The 21125-nt window shown below is 36.9% G+C and overlaps 1 protein-coding gene across 1 annotated transcript; it reads right to left on the bottom strand.

Annotated features, from left to right (window-relative positions):
- Positions 1–7644: 7644 nt before the first annotated feature.
- LOC129906867 (uncharacterized) lies at positions 7645–9677 on the bottom strand. The gene is made up of 3 exons (XM_055982822.1): positions 9278–9677; positions 8709–9216; positions 7645–8639 (listed from the first exon to the last, which is right to left on the bottom strand). Exons 1-3 carry the CDS (start codon positions 9577–9579, stop codon positions 7665–7667), a joined length of 1785 nt encoding a protein of 594 aa, XP_055838797.1. The 5' UTR covers positions 9580–9677; the 3' UTR covers positions 7645–7664.
- Between the last annotated feature and the right edge of the window lie 11448 nt (positions 9678–21125).

Raw genomic sequence — 21125 nt, 5'->3', positions numbered from 1 at the left:
TCATATATCACACATAACAGTACATTTACTACAAGCTACACAATGTTAAATTAAAAACTTCAAAAATACCTCAAAATACCTGTGGAGATCTGTTGCCCACGACCACCAGTGTGGGAAGTACCCTATTCTCAGTTTGAAATTTCAACATGGTTGGCTTTAAAAAATTCTAACTTTCTTTGTAGGCATAATAAAAATATGATTGAAGCGTCATATGAAAGGTGAAATAATAAGCTTTCTTATGATGTAAAATAAAATATATGTTGTTAGCGAAAAAAATTAATTTAATTTCGTGAGAAGATAAAAAAGATTGATATTTTTGCTTTTTTTGATAAAAACTGATTGGGTTCAAAAAATTCTAGCTCTTTTTGTAAACGTCGTGCAAACATGGGCCATATAAATATTTTCAGCTGAAATAATAAACTTTCAGATGGCATACAATTTATTTTAGGTTGTTCTATAAAAATAATGGATTTTTTGTGATGGAAGTGATTTTTTCACTTTTTTCATAAGAAATGATTGTTTTGAATAAATTATTTTAATACCTTTTCCGCATAAAAATTTGAAAATGGTTTTATTCTTTAGAGAAAATATTTGCCTTTTTAATGGTATAATGTTTTTTGTAAGCTTTTCAAATAAAAAAAATTAATGTAATAAGAAAACAAAAAAAGGTAAGCTTTTTCTTGTAAAGTATGATTGTTTGAATTCAATTGACTCATTTTAAACAAAATCACACAACCTGTTTTCTTACGACGATACCAAGTAAAATCAACGTCCGTTAACCGGCTTTACAGACCACCACTTTTTCTTTAACAGTTTAAACCAATTCCGTCAGCAATTTTTAGTAGTTAAGTATCAGTGACCGAAATAATCTAAACTTGCCATAGAACTTTGAAGAAATTCGTATTTTCTTTGAGCTTCTCGAGTCGGAATACCATTTAACAACATTGTTTTAAGACAACCATTAAAACCGGAGAAATTGTGGGCAAAATATATAACTGGTAGGCGTTCCGCAGAGAAATGCCAGTGATTGAAATACCTACGCACAAAACACTCTTTAAATGGCAGTGTCAAAAACACACACACGCAATTTAGAATATTGTTTTTCAATCAGGATTTAGTATAAACACACCTTTGAAGGTATTTTGAACCTTGAACTTTTTATAATAATCATCAAGAAAAAACATTGTTCTCATTAAATTTCTGGCACTCCTGTGTGCCTGCTGGTTTTTGGTTGCTTTTCAAAACATCCCGTTCTTCTTTCAACGTCGTCGTTTGTATCGCTTTCAAACGATTCAATTCAATTTCCATTTTCTAATCATAAAAACTTGGATGGAGAGAAGCGTTTATTTCTTTTTGGTTTTCTTTTTTTTCTTTTTTATTTATTTATTTTTTTTTTTTGTGTTGTTTTTTTTCCTTCTTGCCAAGTATTTATTTTGCAGATTTTAATTTCCCTTTCCATTTCCTGGCAAAAGAATAAGAAGAAGGAGAAAAAAAATCACAAGAAAAAATAAAAATATAAGCAAAAAAAAAAGGAAGAAAAAAAATAAACGTGGAACACACAAAAACTGTGCAAACATTGCTCCTGGCAAGATTCTCATACCTCTACTCTCATCTCTCCTGAAGCTTTAAGATGGAATGGTAGCGGTGATGCTTCTTCTTTTCTTGGTCCTTGATTCTTCCTTGCTGCAGAAAGAAACAGATTAGGTGAGCGTTTTCTACCAAATCATCCTGTGCAAGCAAACAAACTGTTGCAAATTGGATTCGTCTTGTATTATTGGTAGTTTTTGCTGTTGCCTGTTGGTTGGTTGGGCGGCTTTTGTGGTATAAAGTTCTAGAGTATTAGCGTGATGTAGCGGTAGAACAACGCCAAAGTCTTCGTTTTTGTTGTCAACCAGAAGATATACAAAAAAAAAAGAAAAACATAAAGAAATTGGTAAACAGTACTCTATGACTGTTGGCAATACTGTAATCAGTATAATATGCACGTATTATGTGGTAAATTGAATGTTGTTTTATTTTTATATATTTTTTTTTATTTTCTTACCTTATTTCGCTTATCTATAAGCAAAATGTGAGAAGAATTGAAAATAATTTTTCAAGGACACAATAAACGTTTTAAGTGTTCAACAGATTCAATAAAATAGTTCAATATGTTTTTTTTGATTTTTTTTTCACAAAAGTACACTTTAATCAATAAATGCAATTATTTTTGCTAGAATTATTAAAAAAGTTAAAATCAGGAAAGGCCAAAAGCTTACAATTTCATATTCTACTAAAAAAAATATTCAAAATGTGAAACCGCTTAAAGTAACACGAATAAAACAGCTTGGAAATTTGTCTCTATTATACGATATTTGTAGAAAAACTTTTCTAGAAAAAAATATTGAAAAAGTTACTTTTATTATAAGAATTAAGAATTTAAACACTTTACAAAATATTTGTGTGAAAAAGTTTAGAAATACTGGATTTCAATAAAATAAAATATTTTTTTACCGACTTCCAAAAAGGAAGCTTGTTACCTCATAAAACTTTGGAATAAATGAACCAATTTTGATAATTCTTTTTGTATTGGAAAGCTTGTGCCTGCAGTGTGGTCCCATTTCAATTTCGTCCAGTTATGGCTAGAAAAACTATGAGAAAAACCATAAAACCCAGTTTTGATCCATTTAAGTCGGTTTCGTTTTTTTTGATAAAAATGATTATTTTTTTGTACTTTGCATTTAAAAAAATATTTTAATTATTTATTTTTTTAAAAACCACTATTCAACAGTTTTAACATTTTTTGTATTAGAAGAATTATTGTAAAATACGACTTAAGAAAAAAACCGATGAAATTCATGCATTTGTGACAGTAATATGAAAAAAATTAAGATAATACAGTAAAATCAATTTATTAAATTAATACGCTTTTTTGCCTTTTGGTAACAATAACTTCCTAAATACTTAAGCAAAGATACAAATAGAAACCTTCTGATATTCTCATAAAACGCGCATATTTTAAAAAAGTTTGCCATCTATGTTTCTATAGATTTTTACTTGCTCTATAGGGCAAGTATTGGTTTCGTGTAGAAAAAAAAATTTGAGGTTTTAATCCAAACCAACATTACGATGATGGAGAAGATCAAAAAAGTGGTTTTCGTCATGCCGTCCGTCGGTCTGTGCGTCTGTGCGTCCATCTGTACATCGAGCTAGGGCTTAAACGGATGGATGGATTTGCTTGAAACTTGGTACAGATGCTTTTTACGTAATTTCCTAGACCCATTTTTTTTATTTTTTTAATATCTCTTTTTTAACGCATAGCTCCCATATAACGTTTTTGGGGTATTGCAATTTTCTACAAAACTGCTCTAACGATTTTGATTAAATTTGGTATACGTTATTGAATCTAACAAAACTGCGTTTTTAGTTTTTCGCAAAAAATGCCGAGAACGGAAATATGGCGTTGCCGTTTTCCAAAAATTAACATATTTCATATATTTCATCAAAGCATAAGTCAATTTTATTAAAAATTTACAGACATCATTTTGAAGTATATAATGTATATTTTTAAAAACATTTAAAAAAAAATTTTTAATTAAATTTTTAAACTTTCGATTTTTTTCTCGACGCTAAAAAAACACTTAAATTTCCAGTAGATATTTAAGATAAAGATACTGTGAACTACAAGAGCAAGTACGTGCGACCCAGTTGTGCATTTTATTTTTATACCACAAGTGTTTAAAATTTTCCATAAAATATTTTTTTTTATATTTTGCATCGAAAAAAAGTTAAATTTTCTTAAAGAAAAGGCCCAACAGTAGTTATTTTCAACTTCTTATTTAGAAAATTATAATAAAAAGAAATTTATAAAATTCATTCATTCTTTGTTTTAGTGAACGAAAACGTAAGATGATGAAATTTAAAATACACTGAACGAAAAAAAGCTAATATTTTCTAAACTGGTTGCGATAAAAACTTTTTCTATTTGGCTTTAGAACAGTCATAATCATAAGTGTAGCTATCAGCCAGTTAAGGCTTGTCCATTCTGCCCTTGTATAGTTTAAAAAACTAAAAACTATAAAATAAATTAATTGATTTAAATCGTTAAATCGTTACATCATAAAGCGTCGAGTGCTTTGATAAAAAATGGTACCCCAGCAAAAACATTGTAAAAATATTTTTTTATTTCCCAAAGATAGGTACCAAAAATCTAAAATATTTTGGGTGAAAGAGTGTTTTTGTTTTTTTGGAAATAAAGAAATTATGATATTTTTGAGATTTCAATTTAAAGTTTCTATAAGAATATCATGATTGAAAGGATGTTTTTTATCGGGAAAAAAAGTTGATGGGCCTAATAAAATTTTTTAAAAACGTTGCATGTGGAATAAAAAGTATGAAAACACATCATTAAATTTGGTAAAAGTATGTTTTTTTGCGATGAGAGAGTAAATTCTGGAATAAGTCCCACACCAATGACTCGTTATGATATTAATCATATAATAGTTCCAGATGTAGATAATAAAAAACAAAATAAGTTTTTGATTGAAAGGGAGTTTTTAATTTAAGTTTTTTTCATATCGTTCCTAAGAGAATAATTTTAATTGAATTTTATCGTTAATCTTATATATAAAAATGAGTTCGTTTAGTGTGTGTGGCCGATAAACTCGCGTTTGGCTGGTCCGATTTTGGTAATTTTTTGTTTGTTTGAAAGGTATTAATATGTAGATGGTTTGTATAAAAAAAAAATAATACTTTTTCTGCCACTTTCACATAGCTGTCAATTTGTACGAGTGAAAAAACACTCTTGCTTTTTAAAAAGTTTAACTAAGCTTTATTTGTAAAAAAATATATTAAGACAGGCTTTCAAAATAATAATTATTGTTTATAGTCTGATTTTGAATATTGTGATGCCTGTCAAGGTTTGAATTTGCTTGAAGCAGAAACTCATTGGGATCCAACGCTTTCTGGTGCATTGGTTGCTCTAATCTAATCAAAAAAGGATAACGTGATATTCTTAACTTTAGGGCAAGGACCCAGTCTAGCATAGATATAGAAGCTTCGAGCCTCGAGCCCGGATAATTACCAGACCGGTCCAATACTTATTTTTTTGTACCGAGGAATAACATGGCGTGCGCTTAACTTTATGGCAAGGATCGCAACTTGCATAAACATAGAAGCTCTGATCCTCTGGACAGTACGTAATGTTCTAAGATTTGGAGTAGTTTTTTTTTTTTTGTATAAGACCAGACAAGCAGTACGATATTCAAATAAAAAAACATCATCTGATAATTCTCTGCCACCGGGTACAAAGGGGTTAAGTCGTAAATGATAGTTTGCAAAAAAAAAATTGAAGTTGAGGTAATGTATGAAAATCGAAGAATTTTTGAGCATTGATCCTCTTATTTTTATAGGAAAGAGTTGCTCTAAATTTATGTTTTTAAAACCAAATAAAAGAGAAAAAAGAGATTATTCTTATTTCATCAAAATAACAATTTTGTGACTTGACCCCTTTGTACCCGGCGGCAAAGAATTATTGGCTGTTCTGCTATTTCAGGGAAAGGCTCCAGACCAACACAAAAATGAGCTTGGGAACGTTTTGATTCTACGATTTCAGAATAGGCTCGAGGCTCGAAGCTTCTATATCTATGCAAGACTGGGTCGTTGCCATAAAGTTAAGAATGTCACGTTATTCCTTGAAATACAAATTTAAGTATTGCACCGGTTTGATAATTCTCCCGGCATGAATTCCATAGGAAACGTCTTTTGGAGCTTATCTCTTTTTGTACGTTATTTTGTACCAAAAAGTATGAATTCTTTGACTTTTTTTAAGGCAATCCTTATCAACATGATAAGCGCAGGTAAATGGGACAGAAAAAAAGTTTAAGACATTCAGACAAAAACTTTAAAAATTCAGCAGCATGAACCAAAAAATTTAATTTTTTTGCTTGGGCCTAATAATATGGCAAGGCTTTTTGATACACACCATTTTTTGTTTTTCCATCTTTGATATATGTAAATATAGCATATGGTTTTCTTACTCGCTAACAGCCTACATATATGTAGTTGACAATGAGAAAAAACAGGATTCTCTAAATTAATACCACATATTTTTAAAGATAGACCTTATTTATGGTTATAGCAAATGCCAATGTTACAGAAAATTGAAGACGCTTAAATTCAAATGGGAAATCTGACAGAATCATTGGACCTTGAGAAATCAACACATCTTCGCCTTTGAATTTTCCACAAAAAATTTTAATTAGCCATTAACTTCTTCAAGACAAGTCTTGTACATTGTTTAGGTTGCTGTATGTTCCGAAGCATTATAACGGGCGCTACTACTTTCCGCGCTAAATGATGTGGCGGCAGTCCTGGTATATCCAATGAATTCAAAAACTTCGTTTAGTAATTTAATACAATGCTTTCATTTGTGATAGAGTCAACCGATTTGTTGGCAAAAAAATTGTGTGTTTATATCGTTATTGCACATTACTAAGCCAAGCATGATTTTTGTAATTTGTCTTTATACTTGGAAATACACTTTGAATCAATTCATTTTTTGAATTTACATTATAGTTAAAATTGCTTTGAAGTGTAATTCGGCCTTCAGAATCAAGTGCCATTATTCTATTAACAATGTCCAATAACTGCTTAGATTACAATAAATTGGTTAATGTTCACTACAATAAACAAGTTTTTTTTCGGTTTAAATTTATTTTCAAATAGGTTCTAATTTTTAAAAAGTGCACTCAGCGAAGCGGGTGGGGTTAGCTAGTCTTATATATAAAAATGAGTTCGTTAAGTGTGTGTGGCCGATAAACTCGCGTTTGGCTGGTCCGATTTTGGTAATTTTTTGTTTGTTTGAAAGGTATTAATATGTAGATGGTTTGTATCAAAAAAAAATAATACCTTTTCTCCCACTTTCACATAGCTGTCAATTTGTACGAGTAAAAAAACACTCTTGCTTTTTAAAAAGTTTAACTTAGCTTTATTTGTAAAAAAATATATTTAGACAGGCTTTCAAAATAATTACACTGGTTTACAAGGGTTTTGTTGCCGAAACAAAAATATACTTTTCTGAAGGTTTTCGGTGTGCTGAGCTCAAATCCGAAGTCAAAAACAACCAATCAGCTCCCGTTTTTGAGATATTACCGTTAGAAAATGCAAAAAAACGTTTTTTTGAGTTCTCCGGATATTATTCTTTTGTATAAGGAAAATTGTTTGAGCATATATAGTAACGGTTTCTATAAGAACTGTTTTTCATCTTTCGATACCTGTGAAGTATTTCTTTTATCCTTTTCTTTATTTTTGAACCGGTTTTTTTTTATAACTTTTTGTAAATAAAAATTTTCAAAAATGAAAATAAAAATTACAAAATTTAAGGTTATTTCGTAATTTTAAGGGCTTCTTCAATTAAGAGCATGTAAATTATTCAAGTATAATGCAACAAAGTAAAGTGTTTTTTGTTCCACAGTAATAAAAAAACTGTTTTTATGTTCATTTGGTTTTTATTCTTGACTAAAATAATTGATTCAAATGATAAGAATCGTTGAAAACCTTTCTTACCCTTTAAAATCTTTGAGTTAAGTAGATTTAACATGGAAAAACAATCATATTAAAAGCTTTAAAGTTTTAAGAATCTCGATCAAGTATAATAAGAGTCATGTGCATTTCATTGTCTGAATTTATATTTTATTGATCGAGTGCCACAATAACTCAAAAATAAAAACTAACAATGATATTCCATTTAGGATAATTGCTGCATAAATTATATAAGCAAAAGATTCAAGACCTAAAGGCTTTGGCTCTAAATCTCCTTCCAACTGAGGATTATTAATTTTTTCAAAACCTTTTCGAAAATAATTCAAAATACCAGCTTGTTCCATTTTCATTGTGATTTCATTAATTTTTGGCAAAATAAATGAATGTTTTTGGAAAAAAATACACATTTGCTCTCTCAAAACTCCTTCCATCATCAACTTTGAACGTTCTTTGGCTGAAAAAAATGTATAAATGTGTACAAAGGTAGTAACCAATGCCATTTTTTCGGAATCTTCAAACATTTCCGAGCTTTTTGTAGATTGCAAAAGGTATTGAATATTCTGATATTCTATTCCATTTAGATCGTCAATAATTGATTTAAAATATGGATATGTTAAAATTGTGTAGTTTTCAGCAAAGAGTTCTTTGATACTACGTGGTGGTATCAATAGTACCTGACCGCGAAATGCGTCATATATTTTGCCAAGATAAACTGTTCGAATGACTAAAGCCCCCAAACTAAAGGCTATCAATGAAAATCGTAACCAAATTTTATTTGGCAAGTGCTGAATTGATGTTCCAATAACGAGTGAAATGATGTCGAGACCTCCTAGTTGATTATCGTGCTGTCGAAGGACATTAAAAAAGCGTTTAAAACGACGAGTATTAATTAGAATTATGCCACCAGTGATCAAGGATAAAGAAGCTAAAATGTAAATCCATGTTGTTAAATTGAAAGGCGCTAAAATCCAAGCTTGCGTGCGAAATGTATTTAACTGGGGGTTAACAGCGATAACCATCCATGACAAATAGTACGGAACGGTTTTTGAGTACAAATAATTTTTCATCGGTCCACTTGCCATATATGCCAGTAGAACATCAATTTTTCCATTAGTGATCTGTATTAAAAATAAATTTAAAAAAAAAATTAATATCGACTTTTGAAAAATGCCTTAATTTGTACCCACCGGCAATTCGGAATCAAAAATATTTAAATCAACGGATTCATAAATTTCAGGTTTAAAATTCATTCTTGAAGCAAATTCTTTGAGCATTATTACTTCTAAAATTGACATTTCATAGTTTTCTAAAGTATTTGGTTCATTATCTTTGGCCATGTTTACAATAAGTTCATTTTTGGTTATAACTCGAAGGGGGCATCCACAGAAATTGTCAGCTTTAGAAGGAAAAAATGGCTTTTCAATGTTAAAAGATGTATCACTAAACCGATGAGTTATCAGAGGCTTCGTGGAACGACATGCATTTTTTTGGTAGGGAAAAAAGGTGTAAAAGAGAACTTCGTTCGAATCAGTTTCTATTATAACATTGACATTAGCGACCATTAGCAGTAAAAAATCTGAAAATATTTTTTCTATATCATTGATGTAAAGCATTTTTGTTGCAGAATTTTTGAAAACAATGAAATAATATAGTTGTGAATCTCTGTGATTAGCCCGAATCCAAGGAAGAAGACGCCTTTAAATGAAAACAACTCATATAATGATCATATAACACTTCTATAACACAACCAACTTACCCAAAAGCTTTATAAGAGCCTATGAACCACAAATTGAAATCACCACATTTCTGGACAGCTTCATTGTTGATATGAATTTGAAGTCGAAAGTTCCAGTTTTCTTTCAGGATTATATTAATTGTGTCGAGAAAAAATGCATTGTTTTCATCGAAATCAGTTTCAATAACAATATTTAACTCATCGGCGGTATTATTAAATGAATTTGCAAGTGCATAATTTACAACTTCTGGTAAAAGAGATTCAGCTTGTGTAGCAAGCAATTCTTTTAAAAATAAAAACATAAGCCATTTCAACACCACCATGATTGGTGTTAGAATAAATGCCTGCTGCAGTAAATACAAAAGGAAAACCTCTAATTCGCTAAACCTTCAGAGTGTGGGAACAATTTTCAAAAATTAAGAATTTATAATATCTCATTTAAAAATGTATTTGCAAAATTTATATCAGTGACAACAAGTAAACACTTGTCATTTAAATTTCTACAAAAAATTGATTTTTTTTCTTATTATAGCTTTTAAAGATACCAATCTATACAAATAAAGGCAGTGAATGGGCTGCGCATGTTTGGAAATAATAATCAACATTATTTCAAAGTTAATTTTCGGTGATTAGGGTTTTATTTTCTATGTTAACTTTTTCCGTTTAGGAAACTTTTAAAATGCAAAATTTGCATTGAAAAAATCCCCTAAAATCTACAAAAGTTTAAATTTTTTTAAAGTTCAAACTTTTGTCGTTTGTCCTCCTCGATTTCTTTACATATACCAAGAATCGTGGTTTTGTCCATTCTTTGTTTTGGATATAATTTTCCAGTGCAAATTTTTTTACGACCAAAAACGGTATTTGTCGTATAACGGAAATAGAAAAGTTATTTAAAAAAAAAAACAGCTCTAACGATTTTGATCACAATTTTTTTGTGTAGAATAACTCATAAGAGCTAACTTTTGAAATAAAAGAAATATTTTTTGTACCGTTATTAAAGGCATCTGTCATCGAACGATTTTTTGATTTATGAATATCTCGTACAAGAGTAACCCGATATGAACGAAAATTTTTATACAAAAGCTCTTAAATAAGTCGAAGACCTGAGTCGCCGACTTAAGTCGCACTTCAGTCGAAGACTTCAGTCGCCGACTTTAGTATAGCGGCTGCAAATTTCTATTTATTTGTAATTGAAATGTCAATCTATTTAATCACCGCCAACACCCCTTAACTCACCCAAATTCGCCACTGACCCTGACGGCCTAAATTAAGGGTATTCTTTTTAATAAGTAGCTCCGTGTGGCCAAAACTGCCACCTAAAATATTTTGAACCAAACTAAAGTCGGCGACTAAAGTCTTCGACAAAAGTCGACGACAAAAGTCGACGACAAAAGTCGATGACAAAAATCGACGACAAAAGTCGACGACAAAAGTCGATGACAAAAATCGACGACAAAAGTCGACGACAAAAGTCGACGACAAAAGTCGACGACAAAAGTCGACGACAAAAGTCGACGACAAAAGTCGGTGACAAAAGTCGACGACAGAAGTCGGTGACAAAAGTCGACGACAAAAGTCGACGACAAAAGTCGGTGACAAAAGTCGACAAAAATAGTCGACGACAAAAGTCGACGACAAAAGTCGACGACAAAAGTCGGTGACAAAAGTCGACGACAAAAGTCGACGACAAAAGTCGGTGACAAAAGTCGACGACAAAAGTCGACGACAAAAGTCGGTGACAAAAGTCGACAAAAATAGTCGACGACAAAAGTCGACGACAAAAGTCGACGATAAAAGTCGACGACAAAAGTCGACGACAAATGTCGGTGACAAAAGTCGACGACAAAAGTCGACGTTAAAAGTCGACGACAAAAGTCGGTGACAAAAGTCGACGACAAAAGTCGACGACAAAAATCGACGACAAAAGTCGGTGACAAAAGTCGACGACAAAAGTCGATGACAAAAGTCGACGACAGAAGTCGGTGACAAAAGTCGACGACAATAGTCGACGACAATAGTCGACGACGAAAGTCGCCGACAAAAGTCGGTGACAAAAGTCGGTGACAAAAGTCGACGACAAAAGTCGACGACAAAAGTCGACGACAAAAGTCGACGACAAAAGTCGACGACAAAAGTCGACGACAAAAGTCGACGACAAAAGTCGACGACAAAAGTCGACGACAAAAGTCGACGACAAAAGTCGACGACAAAAGTCGACGACAAAAGTCGACGACAAAAGTCGACGTTAAAATTCGACGACAAAAGTCGACGACAGAAGTCGGTGACAAAAGTCGACGACAATAGTCGACTACGAAAGTCGCCGACAAAAGTCGGTGACAAAAGTCGACAAAAATAGTCGACGACAAAAGTCGGTGACAAAAGTCGACGACAAAAGTCGATGACAAAAGTCGACGACAGAAGTCGGTGACAAAAGTCGACGACAATAGTCGACGACGAAAGTCGCCGACAAAAGTCGGTGACAAAAGTCGACAAAAATAGTCGACGACAAAAGTCGGTGACAAAAGTCGACGACAAAAGTCGATGACAAAAGTCGACGACAGAAGTCGGTGACAAAAGTCGGTGACAAAAGTCGACGACAAAAGTCGACGACAAAAGTCGACGACAAAAGTCGACGACAAAAGTCGACGACAAAAGTCGGCGACAAAAGTCGACGACAAAAGTCGACGACAAAAGTCGACGACAAAAGTCGACGACAAAAGTCGACGACAAAAGTCGACGACAAAAGTCGACGACAAAAGTCGACGACAAAAGTCGACGACAAAAGTCGACGACAAAAGTCGACGACAAAAGTCGACGACAAAAGTCGACGACAAAAGTCGACGACAAAAGTCGACGACAAAAGTCGACGACAAAAGTCGACGACAAAAGTCGACGACAAAAGTCGACGACAAAAGTCGACGACAAAAGTCGACTACAAAAGTCGACGACAAAAGTCGATGACAAAAGTCGACGACAGAAGTCGGTGACAAAAGTCGACGACAATAGTCGACGACGAAAGTCGCCGACAAAAGTCGGTGATAAAAGTCGGTGACTAAAGTCGACGACAAAAGTCGACGACAAAAGTCGACGACAAAAGTCGACGACAAAAGTCGACGACAAAAGTCGACGACGAAACTCGCCGACAAAAGTCGATGACAAAAGTCGACGACAAAAGTCGACGTTAAAATTCGACGACAAAAGTCGGTGACAAAAGTCGACGTTAAAAGTCGACGACAAAAGTCGGTGACAAAAGTCGACGACAAAAGTCGACGACAAAAGTCGACGACAAAAGTCGACGATAAAAGTCGACGATAAAAGTCGTCGACAATAGTCGACAAAAGTCGACGTTAAAAGTCGACGACAAAAGTCGGTGACAAAAGTCGACGACAAAAGTCGGTGACAAAAGTCGACGACAAAAGTCGACGACAAAAGTCGACTATAAAAGTCGACGATAAAAGTCGACGACAAAAGTCGACGACAAAAGTCGGTGACAAAAGTCGACGACAAAAGTCGACGACAAAAGTCGACGACAAAAGTCGACGTTAAAAGTCGACGACAAAAGTCGGTGACAAAAGTCGACGACAAAAGTCGACGACAAAAGTCGACGACAAAAGTCGACGTTAAAAGTCGACGACAAAAGTCGACGACAAAAGTCGACGACAAAAGTCGACGACAAAAGTCGACGACAAAAGTCGACGACAAAAGTCGACGACAAAAGTCGACGACAAAAGTCGACGACAAAAGTCGGTGACAAAAGTCGTCGACAATAGTCGACGACAAAAGTCGACGACAAAAGTCGACGACAATAGTCGACGACAAAAGTCGGTGACAAAAGTCGGTGACAAAAGTCGACGACAAAAGTCGACGACGAAAGTCGCCGACAAAAGTCGACGACAAAAGTCGACGACAAAAGTCGACGACAAAAGTCGACGACAAAAGTCTACGTTAAAAGTCGACGACAAAAGTCGGTGACAAAAGTCGACGACAAAAGTCGACGACAAAAGTCGACGACAAAAGTCGACGACAAAAGTCGACGACAAAAGTCGACGACAAAAGTCGACGACAAAAGTCGACGTTAAAAGTCGACGACAAAAGTCGACGACAAAAGTCGACTACAAAAGTCGACGACAAAAGTCGGTGACAAAAGTCGTCGACAATAGTCGACGACAAAAGTCGACGACAAAAGTCGACGACAATAGTCGACGACAAAAGTCGGTGACAAAAGTCGGTGACAAAAGTCGACGACAAAAGTCGACGACGAAAGTCGCCGACAAAAGTCGACGACAAAAGTCGACGACAAAAGTCGACGACAAAAGTCGACGTTAAAATTCGACGACAAAAGTCGGTGACAAAAGTCGACGACAAAAGTCAGTGATTAAAGTCGACGACAATAGTCGACGACAAAAGTCGACGACAAAAGTCGACGACAAAAGTCGACGTTAAAAGTCGACGACAAAAGTCGGTGACAAAAGTCGACGACAAAAGTCGGTGACAAAAGTCGACGACAAAAGTCGACGACAAAAGTCGACGACAAAAGTCGACGACAAAAGTCGACGTTAAAAGTCGACGACAAAAGTCGACGACAAAAGTCGACGACAAAAGTCGACGACAAAAGTCGACGTTAAAAGTCGACGACAAAAGTCGACGACAAAAGTCGACGACAAAAGTCGGTGACAAAAGTCGTCGACAATAGTCGACGACAAAAGTCGACGACAAAAGTCGACGACAATAGTCGACGACAAAAGTCGGTGACAAAAGTCGACGTTAAAAGTCGACGACAAAAGTCGGTGACAAAAGTCGACGACAAAAGTCGGTGACAAAAGTCGACGACAAAAGTTGACGACAAAAGTCGACGACAAAAGTCGACGACAAAAGTCGACGACAAAAGTCGACGACAAAAGTCGACGACAAAAGTCGACGACAAAAGTCGACGACAAAAGTCGACGACAAAAGTCGACGACAAAAGTCGGTGACAAAAGTCGTCGACAATAGTCGACGACAAAAGTCGACGACAAAAGTCGACGACAAAAGTCGACGTTAAAAGTCGACGACAAAAGTCGGTGACAAAAGTCGACGACAAAAGTCGACGACAAAAGTCGACGATAAAAGTCGACGATAAAAGTCGCCGACAAAAGTCGACGACAAAAGTCGGTGACAAAAGTCGACAAAAATAGTCGACGACAAAAGTCGACGACAAAAGTCGACGACAAAAGTCGGTGACAAAAGTCGACGACAAAAGTCGACGACAAAAGTCGACGACAAAAGTCGACGACAAAAGTCGACGACAAAAGTCGACGACAAAAGTCGACGACAAAAGTCGACGACAAAAGTCGGTGACAAAAGTCGACGACAAAAGTCGACGACAAAAGTCGACGACAAAAGTCGACGACAAAAGTCGATGACAAAAGTCGACGACAAAAGTCGGTGACAAAAGTCGACAAAAATAGTCGACGACAAAAGTCGACGACAAAAGTCGACGACAAAAGTCGGTGACAAAAGTCGACGACAAAAGTCGACGACAAAAGTCGACGACAAAAGTCGACGACAAAAGTCGACGACAAAAGTCGACGACAAAAGTCGACGACAAAAGTCGACGACAAAAGTCGGTGACAAAAGTCGACGACAAAAGTCGACGACAAAAGTCGACGACAAAAGTCGACGACAAAAGTCGATGACAAAAGTCGACGACAGAAGTCGGTGACAAAAGTCGACGACAATAGTCGACGACGAAAGTCGCCGACAAAAGTCGACGACAAAAGTCGGTGACAAAAGTCGACGACAAAAGTCGACGACAAAAGTCGACGACAAAAGTCGACGACAAAAGTCGACGACAAAAGTCGACGACAAAAGTCGACGACAAAAGTCGACGACAAAAGTCGATGACAAAAGTCGACGACAGAAGTCGGTGACAAAAGTCGACGACAATAGTCGACGACGAAAGTCGCCGACAAAAGTCGACGACAAAAGTCGGTGACAAAAGTCGACGACAAAAGTCGACGACAAAAGTCGACGACAAAAGTCGACGACAAAAGTCGACGACAAAAGTCGACGACAAAAGTCGACGACAAAAGTCGATGACAAAAGTCGACGACAGAAGTCGACGACAAAAGTCGACGACAAAAGTCGACGTTAAAATTCGACGACAAAAGTCGGTGACAAAAGTCGACGACAAAAGTCGACGACAAAAGTCAGTGATAAAAGTCGACGACAATAGTCGACGACAAAAGTCGACGACAATAGTCGACGACAAAAGTCGACGACAAAAGTCGACGACAAAAGTCGACGTTAAAAGTCGACGACAAAAGTCGGTGACAAAAGTCGACGACAAAAGTCGGTGACAAAAGTCGACGACAAAAGTCGACGACAAAAGTCGACGTTAAAAGTCGACGACAAAAGTCGACGTTAAAAGTCGACGACAAAAGTCGGTGACAAAAGTCGACGACAAAAGTCGACGACAAAAGTCGACGACAAAAGTCGACGATAAAAGTCGACGATAAAAGTCGACGACAAAAGTCGACGACAAAAGTCGGTGACAAATGTCGACGACAAAAGTCGACGACGAAAGTCGCCGACAAAAGTCGACGACAAAAGTCGACGTTAAAAGTCGACGACAAAAGTCGGTGACAAAAGTCGACGACAAAAGTCGACGACAAAAGTCGACGACAAAAGTCGACGACAAAAGTCGGTGACAAAAGTCGACGACAAAAGTCGACGACAAAAGTCGACGACAATAGTCGACGACAAAAATCGACGACAAAAGTCGACGACAAAAGTCGACGACAAAAGTCGACGACAAAAGTCGACGACAAAAGTCGACGACAAAAGTCGACGACAAAAGTCGACGTTAAAAATCGACGACAAAAGTCGACGTTAAAAGTCGTCGACAATAGTCGACGACAAAAGTCGACGACAAAAGTCGACGACAAAAGTCGACGACAAAAGTCGACGACAAAAGTCGACGACAAAAGTCGACGACAAAAGTCGACGACAAAAGTCGACGACAAAAGTCGACGACAAAAGTCGACGACAAAAGTCGACGACAAAAGTCGACGTTAAAAATCGACGACAAAAGTCGACGTTAAAAGTCGACGACAATAGTCGACGACAAAAGTCGACGACAAAAGTCGACGACAAAAGTCGACGACAAAAGTCGACGACAAATGTCGACGACAAAAGTCGACGACAAAAGTCGACGACAAAAGTCGACGACAAAAGTCGACGACAAAAGTCGACGACAAAAGTCGACGACAAAAGTCGACGACGAAAGTCGACGACAAAAGTCGACGTTAAAAGTCGACGACAAAAGTCGACGACAAAAGTCGACGTTAAAAGTCGACGACAAAAGTCGGTGACAAAAGTCGACGACAAAAGTCGACGACAAAAGTCGACGATAAAAGTCGACGATAAAAGTCGACGACAAAAGTCGACGACAAAAGTCGACGACAAAAGTCGACGACGAAAGTCGCCGACAAAAGTCGACGACAAAAGTCGACGTTAAAAGTCGACGAAAAAAGTCGACGACAAAAGTCGACGACGAAAGTCGCCGACAAAAGTCGACGACAAAAGTCGACGTTAAAAGTCGACGACAAAAGTCGGTGACAAAAGTCGGTGACAAAAGTCGACGACAAAAGTCGACGATAAAAGTCGACTATAAAAGTCGACGACAAAAGTCGACGACAAAAGTCGGTGACAAAAGTCGACGACAAAAGTCGACGACAAAAGTCGACGACAAAAGTCGACGACAAAAGTCGACGACGAAAGTCGCCGACAAAAGTCGACGACAAAAGTCGACGACAAAAGTCGACGACAAAAGTCGACGTTAAAAGTCGACGACAAAAGTCGGTGACAAAAGTCGACGACAAAAGTCGACGACAAAAGTCGGTGACAAAGTCGACAAAAATAGTCGACGACAAAAGTCGACGACAAAAGTCGACGACAAAAGTCGACGACAAAAGTCGACGACAAAAGTCGACGACAAAAGTCGACGACAAAAGTCGACGACAAAAGTCGGTGACAAAAGTCGACGACAAAAGTCGACGACAAAAGTCGGTGACAAAAGTCGACAAAAATAGTCGACGACAAAAGTCGACGACAAAAGTCGACGATAAAAGTCGACGACAAAAGTCGACGACAAAAGTCGGTGACAAAAGTCGACGACAAAAGTCGACGTTAAAAGTCGACGACAAAAGTCGGTGACAAAAGTCGACGACAAAAGTCGACGACAAAAGTCGACGACAAAAGTCGGTGACAAAAGTCGACGACAAAAGTCGATGACAAAAGTCGACGACAGAAGTCGATGACAAAAGTCGACGACAATAGTCGACGACGAAAGTCGCCGACAAAAGTCGACGACAAAAGTCGGTGACAAAAGTCGACGACAAAAGTCGACGACAAAAGTCGACGACAAAAGTCGACGACAAAAGTCGACGACAAAAGTCGACGACGAAACTCGCCGACAAAAGTCGACGACAAAAGTCGACGACAAAAGTCGACGACAAAAGTCGACGTTAAAATTCGACGACAAAAGTCGACGACAAAAGTCAGTGATAAAAGTCGACGACAATAGTCGACGACAAAAGTCGACGACAAAAGTCGGTGACAAAAGTCGACGACAAAAGTCGGTGACAAAAGTCGACGACAAAAGTCGACGACAAAAGTCGACGACAAAAGTCGACGTTAAAAGTCGACGACAAAAGTCGGTGACAAAAGTCGTCGACAATAGTCGACGACAAAAGTCGACGACAAAAGTCGACGACAATAGTCGACGACAAAAGTCGGTGACAAAAGTCGACGACAAAAGTCGACAACGAAAGTCGCCGACAAAAGTCGACGACAAAAGTCGACGACAAAAGTCGACGACAAAAGTCGACGACAAAAGTCGACGACAAAAGTCGACGACAAAAGTCGACGACAAAAGTCGACGACAAAAGTCGGTGACAAAAGTCGACGACAAAAGTCGACGACAAAAGTCGACGACAAAAGTCGACGACAAAAGTCGACGTTAAAAGTCGACGACAAAAGTCGGTGACAAAAGTCGTCGACAATAGTCGACGACAAAAGTCGACGACAAAAGTCGACGACAAAAGTCGACGACAATAGTCGACGACAAAAGTCGGTGACAAAAGTCGGTGACAAAAGTCGACGACAAAAGTCGACGACGAAAGTCGCCGACAAAAGTCGACGACAAAAGTCGACGACAAAAGTCGACGACAAAAGTCGACGACAAAAGTCGACGACAAAAGTCGACGACAAAGTCGGTGACAAAAGTCGACGACAAAAGTCGGTGACAAAAGTCGACGACAAAAGTCGGTGACAAAAGTCGACGACAAAAGTCGACGACAAAAGTCGACGACAAAAGTCGACGACAAAAGTCGACGACAAAAGTCGACGACAAAAGTCGACGACAGAAGTCGGTGACAAAAGTCGACGACAAAAGTCGCCGACTTAAGTCGACGACAAAAGTCGACGACAATAGTTGACGACAAAAGTCGACGACGAAAGTCGCCGACAAAAGTCGACGACAAAAGTCGACGACAAAAGTCGACGACAAAAGTCGACGACAAAAGTCGACGACAAAAGTCGGTGACAAAAGTCGACGACAAAAGTCGACGACAAAAGTCGACGACAAAAGTCGACGACAAAAGTCGACGACAATAGTTGACGACAAAAGTCGACGACGAAAGTCGCCGACAAAAGTCGACGACAAAAGTCGACGACAAAAGTCGACGACAAAAGTCGACGACAAAAGTCGGTGACAAAAGTCGACGACAAAAGTCGACGACAAAAGTCGACGACAAAAGTCGACGACAAAAGTCGACGACAAAAGTCGGTGACAAAAGTCGACGACAAAAGTCGGTGACAAAAGTCGACGACAAAAGTCGACGACAAAAGTCGACGACAAAAGTCGACGACAAAAGTCGACGACAAAAGTCGACTTTTGTCGTCGACTTTTGCTGTCGATTTTTGTCGTCGACTTTTGTCGTCGATTTTTGTGGTCGACTTTTGTCGTCAACTTTTGTCACCGACTTTTGTCGGCGAATTTTGTCACCGACTTTAGTCGTCGACTTTTGTCGTCGACTTTTGCTGTCGACTTTTGTCGTCGACTTTAGTCGTCGACTTTTGTCGTCGATTTTTGTGGTCGACTTTTGTCGTCAACTTTTGTCGTCGACTTTTGTCGTCGACTTTTGTCGTCGACTTTAGTCGTCGACTTTTGTCGTCGACTTTTTTCGAAGACTTTTGTCGTCGACTTTTGTCGTCGACTTTTGTCGTCGACTTTTGTCGTCGACTTTTGTCGTCGACTTTTGTCGTCGACTTTTGTCGTCGACTTTTGTCGAAGACTTTTGCTGTCGATTTTAGTCGCCGACTTTAATCACCGACCTTAGTCGCTGACTTCACCGACTTTAGTATAATACATATCTTGTTAAATTATGATAACCAGTTTAGAAGCTATGATGGAACAGATGAACCGTTCTAACACAAAATCCCTCCTTTTTTCTTTGCAGATTTGGGTAAAATGGATAACACTCAATCAACTATTTATTATTCCTTAACTTTAATCAAAATGATAGGTAATTGCTTTAAGAATCCTTAACATTAGACATCTTAATAAAACAGGTCCATAATGTTAAGTTCAAAAATGAAGAAAATCGAACTCTGCTACAAAAATGGAAATACAGTGAAAAAAGTCCCAATAAAAAAGAAAAAAAAACACTCAAATTGAAATCCTTGAATTGAACAAAAAAAAAATACGCTGACGAAGCTGTAGATCCATCTTCCTAACAGATATTTCTTGCCTTCGGGCTTAACAGCGTGTTCTGTCTTCGAACAACGACGACTACTACTAAACAAAAGCCCTGTCAAGGATCTTGTGAAATAGAGTTTCTACATCTCTCATCCAAGGGCAAAAGAAGCATGGTTAGATTTATCAGACAAAACAGCCACCTTGAAAGGTATATAACCTGCTTCGTTCTCATCCAAGTTACATCGCAGGTGGCAGAGCGTTGTTGGTTGTTCAACAACAACAACAACTTCGTCCTTTTGTAGTGATAATTAAGTCTTCTTTGATGCTCGAGGAAAATCTATGCATTTTTTTTTCTTATCGTTTTTTTTTTTGTGTTTCCTTGTTGCTTGAGGAGAAAGTAGTTTTGTTCCCTCGATTAGTCCCATTTGTTTGACGATGATGATTTTCAAATAGAAACAGGAATACAACTTGAAATGAGAGAACACCGACAAAGAAACACCGCCAAAGGCTAGAAGATTTCTCTAAACGTAATTGTCAGAAATAACGTTGGTAATTTGCACTCGGGGTTTTATTGAAAATTTTCATTTAATTGGTTGAGATCCTTTACACAACGGAGTAATGGAAAATAGAATTGAGAAAGCATAAGGATAACAATTATTCTCTTCTCAGGGAGGACTCAAGCTCAGAGGCTGATATACCTCTATTCTACATTCTCAATGAAAATCTAACAAAACGAACGTGTTAATTTGGTTTTGTGTATATGAGCCGGCTTGAGTGTGAGTGAACCTAAGTGTCGTTATCATTTTAAACTGATTTAGTCCTTAAAGGCTTTCTCTTCTTCTTCCTTCTTCTCATTTTCATCCTGATTTTCATTTAAAATTATTATTTGTTTGTGAAGAGGTTCTCTCTGTGACTCCTTCTTCTTCTTGTGTTGGTAAATGTGATTAGTTCATTTTTAATACGTTCCCTACTGTTTTCCAAAATGGATTCGCTAACGATGTTATTCATAGAGATTTTCTTAAGATTATATGAAGAGTAGTGTAAGTTGCCATCATCAACATCGTCTGTGTACGATGTTGACTTTGTGTCTTAAGGATGTTGAATTATTATAAAGAAAAAAAATTAAAT

This window comes from Episyrphus balteatus, chromosome 1, assembly GCF_945859705.1.
Source record: "Episyrphus balteatus chromosome 1, idEpiBalt1.1, whole genome shotgun sequence".
In the NCBI taxonomy this organism is placed as follows: Eukaryota; Metazoa; Arthropoda; class Insecta; order Diptera; family Syrphidae; genus Episyrphus; species Episyrphus balteatus.
This window is presented reverse-complemented; position numbering and strand designations above follow the sequence as displayed.